Genomic DNA, 2,879 nt, shown 5'->3' with positions numbered 1-2,879 from the left:
TCCATCATGAAGATAACTAGGTCTTCTGCATTTTATATAATGTCAGATTGTAGGAGAGCAGTAAATGAAAATGTTTCCTGCAATAGATTGCCAATTTTTCATTATTATGTACATAGCATTTTTCTTCAAGTTTCTGAGATCATTATTTGCTATTTTGATCTCACATTTAGAATGAATTATTCTTGTGTCATTGTGAGTAGATCAAGTTCAGTTATTGTTCTTTGCTTGCTTCCCATCTGCAATTTTGAAAAAGTAAATGTCAATATTTGCAAAAATATGAACAAGAAACTCTTGTGACATTGTCAGTACATGTTCCCCCAAGGCGCTTAATGTAATTTGCCAGAATGCCCTGAATTGCTTCTGGTTAATTTCTGCGTTCTTAGATTGTTTTTTTTTGTACTTATTTTGTAGTAATTCATGTGTATTTACACTGTAAATTTTCCTTGTGAAGCACTATAATTCATGTGTACCTTCACTGTACTTTACTTTCAGAGTAATTCCTTAGACTGTATAGTGTAATTCCAGAGCTTTAGTCACTGTAAATCTTGGTGTTCACATTGTACTTTCCTGTGATTTTTCATTGTTGTCATTCCTTGGTGTTTGCACTGCAAGGTCCACTGATTTACTCGCTGAATTTTCTCTGATGTGTCTAAAATGTTGTCTTTGTGGCTACTTCATTGTTGTCATTCCTGCAGTGTGCTTTTTTAGTTTGATTTCAATGTAATATTTTGCAGTGTAATTTACAGAATAGTCACTATAAAACTTGTAGGTATTACAGTGCAATAACTAAGATTATTTTAGGGACACACTCTGTAAATACCCCATTTTTTACATTGTATGTACTGTAGGTATTTACAGTGGAGCTCCTCTGATTTTTTGCACTGCATATCCTCAGTTGTCTTAATGCAATATCCCACATTTATCATACTCCATGCTTTATCTCTAATTTCCTGGATTTCTGACAATGTAAATTGCAGCTACATTACACTGTAATGCAGCACATATTTTCATGTGTATTTACCAAATGCCCTTATTTTCATGTGTATTTAGAATGCTTTTTTAACTCTGTATTTCCTGTTTGGTTCACTGTTTTTACCCTGAGCTAAATAAATTTCAGTGTTGCTTTCAGTCAGTTAGAACCGAATGATCCCATTTTTTTCACTAGATTCTTTGATGTTTTTTGCAGACAAGTTAATGCAAAAGGTGTTTGTACATTATAGGGGTGAGCAGAAAAGAGTAGGAGAGTGTTGGTGTTCTGTAAAACCTGATGATCCTGCTTTTGTTCTCTTTTTGTTAGGCGCTGGTGTTTTGTGGTCTAGGAGGGCCTGGTTGGTTGCGTAGTTGAGCAGAAATGAATTGGGTTGTGTTTTGGTTCGGTGAGAACCGGGAAAGAATTTTTAGTCCGGCCCGGTTTGTTGGACATACAAACATACAAGTATCGGCTGTGTTTGGACATACATGTGTCATCTCTTTAGTTGTCAGAAAATTTGAATGAAAGCCAATTGGAAATCAGTCGAATGTCAAATAGACAGTCCCTAGTTAAAACATCACTGCGTTTCTCGTTCTCTAGGCAGCCAACATTAGCATGCATGCACGCGTACATGGTCGTGCATGCAGACATGTCAGAGATAGATAGATAGATAACACTCGGGAGCAGCCAAGCCTAAGCTCAAGATCCAAACCTCCTCCTCCTCCTCCTCCGACCCCCAGTTCCAGGTCCACCACCAACGCAGCCTTCGCCGCCTCCGCGGCCGCCGCGGTAGAGAAGAAGCTGTAGACGGGCGGGGTCGCCAAGGATGTGCCGCCATAGTCGCCACCGGGGCAACGCGGCAGCGAGAAGTTGAGGTTGGGCACCCAGTCCCTATGGACAGCAGCAGGAGCTGGAGCTGGAGCAGCGGGGTAGGCGGAGCAGTAGTAATGGCGGATCTTGGCCCTCTCCCAGCGGTGCACGTTCATGTGGCCCCCGAGCGCCTGCGCCGACCGGAACTCCCTCTTGCAGTAGCCGCACGTGTACGAAGACGACAGCGACCTCTGCGCCGGCCACGACATGCCGCCGCCGGTGGAGGCGTAGCTCCATGCCGCGGCCGGCCTCAGCAGTAGCACCTGCCGGTGGTGGTCGAGGTGGCCGCGGTCTCGTCCTCTCGCGCTGCCCCTGCTCTCCATCAAAGCTGGCTAGCTACTGGCTCCGTTTGCGATGTATGTGTGGAACTGGTGCGCATAGTAGAGTGACTACTGGCCACTGGCCAGTATATATGCTCCTCTCCTGCAGTAGCCACTATGTACACTGTACTTGTTTGTTTTTCCTCCTCGGACTCAGCACATGTACCAGTGGCTAGCTTGCCACAGTCACTCACATATTTGAATGAATGAGTGAAGGTGTGGAGAATGGATGGATGGACAGAGAGAAGTGACCAAGTGCACGCGGAGTCAAAGGAGTGCTCCTCTGGCCCACGGAGAAACACAATCTCAGATGTATCAACTAAATGTATCGTTTCATCTATGGACTACTTTGTCCTAGAGAAATATTTCAAACAAACTTACAAAAAATACAAAATAACTAAATAGCTAATTAGTCCGAGTGGCGCGGCGTGCCGCCGCGCACTACCCGCTATTTACATAATATACCTACATACTAGAGGTATAAAAATGGTCCTGTGGCTGAGTAGAAGGATTGTGTTCTCTTTTGTGTGGGGAAAGGGACAAGGGTAGAAAATTGAGCGGCCGTTGGGTGGAGAAAGAAAGAGCAGGGAGCACGCACGGATCGTAGCATGCACACACGCGGTGGTGCGGCGGGACATGACTGTTGCTGGATGTCCCGTGGTGCATGGCTTTTATTTCTTTTCTTTCCATTGACAACTGGGCCCCATATAGAGAGAGAG

At 44.3% G+C, this 2,879-nt stretch overlaps 1 protein-coding gene across 1 annotated transcript; it reads right to left on the bottom strand.

The window, feature by feature from the left end:
• Positions 1 to 942: 942 nt before the first annotated feature.
• LOC119360538 lies at positions 943 to 2,163 on the bottom strand. The gene is made up of 2 exons (XM_037626134.1): positions 1,648 to 2,163; positions 943 to 987 (listed from the first exon to the last, which is right to left on the bottom strand). Exons 1-2 carry the CDS (start codon positions 2,161 to 2,163, stop codon positions 943 to 945), a joined length of 561 nt encoding a protein of 186 aa, XP_037482031.1.
• Between the last annotated feature and the right edge of the window lie 716 nt (positions 2,164 to 2,879).

Source organism: Triticum dicoccoides, chromosome 2B (assembly GCF_002162155.2).
Source record: "Triticum dicoccoides isolate Atlit2015 ecotype Zavitan chromosome 2B, WEW_v2.0, whole genome shotgun sequence".
In the NCBI taxonomy this organism is placed as follows: Eukaryota; Viridiplantae; Streptophyta; class Magnoliopsida; order Poales; family Poaceae; genus Triticum; species Triticum dicoccoides.
The sequence above is the reverse complement of the archived record's forward strand: the minus strand, read 5'-3'. Positions and strand labels throughout refer to the sequence as shown.

Coding starts and splice junctions, on each gene's coding strand:
- LOC119360538 (XM_037626134.1), bottom strand. CDS start 2,163: ATGGAGAGCAGGGGCAGCGCGAGAGGACGAGACCGCGGCCACCTCGAC. Junction 988..1,647: donor TTAGGCTTGGCTGCTCCCGA/GTGTTATCTATC, acceptor GCTGCATTACAG/TGTAATGTAGCTGCAATTTA.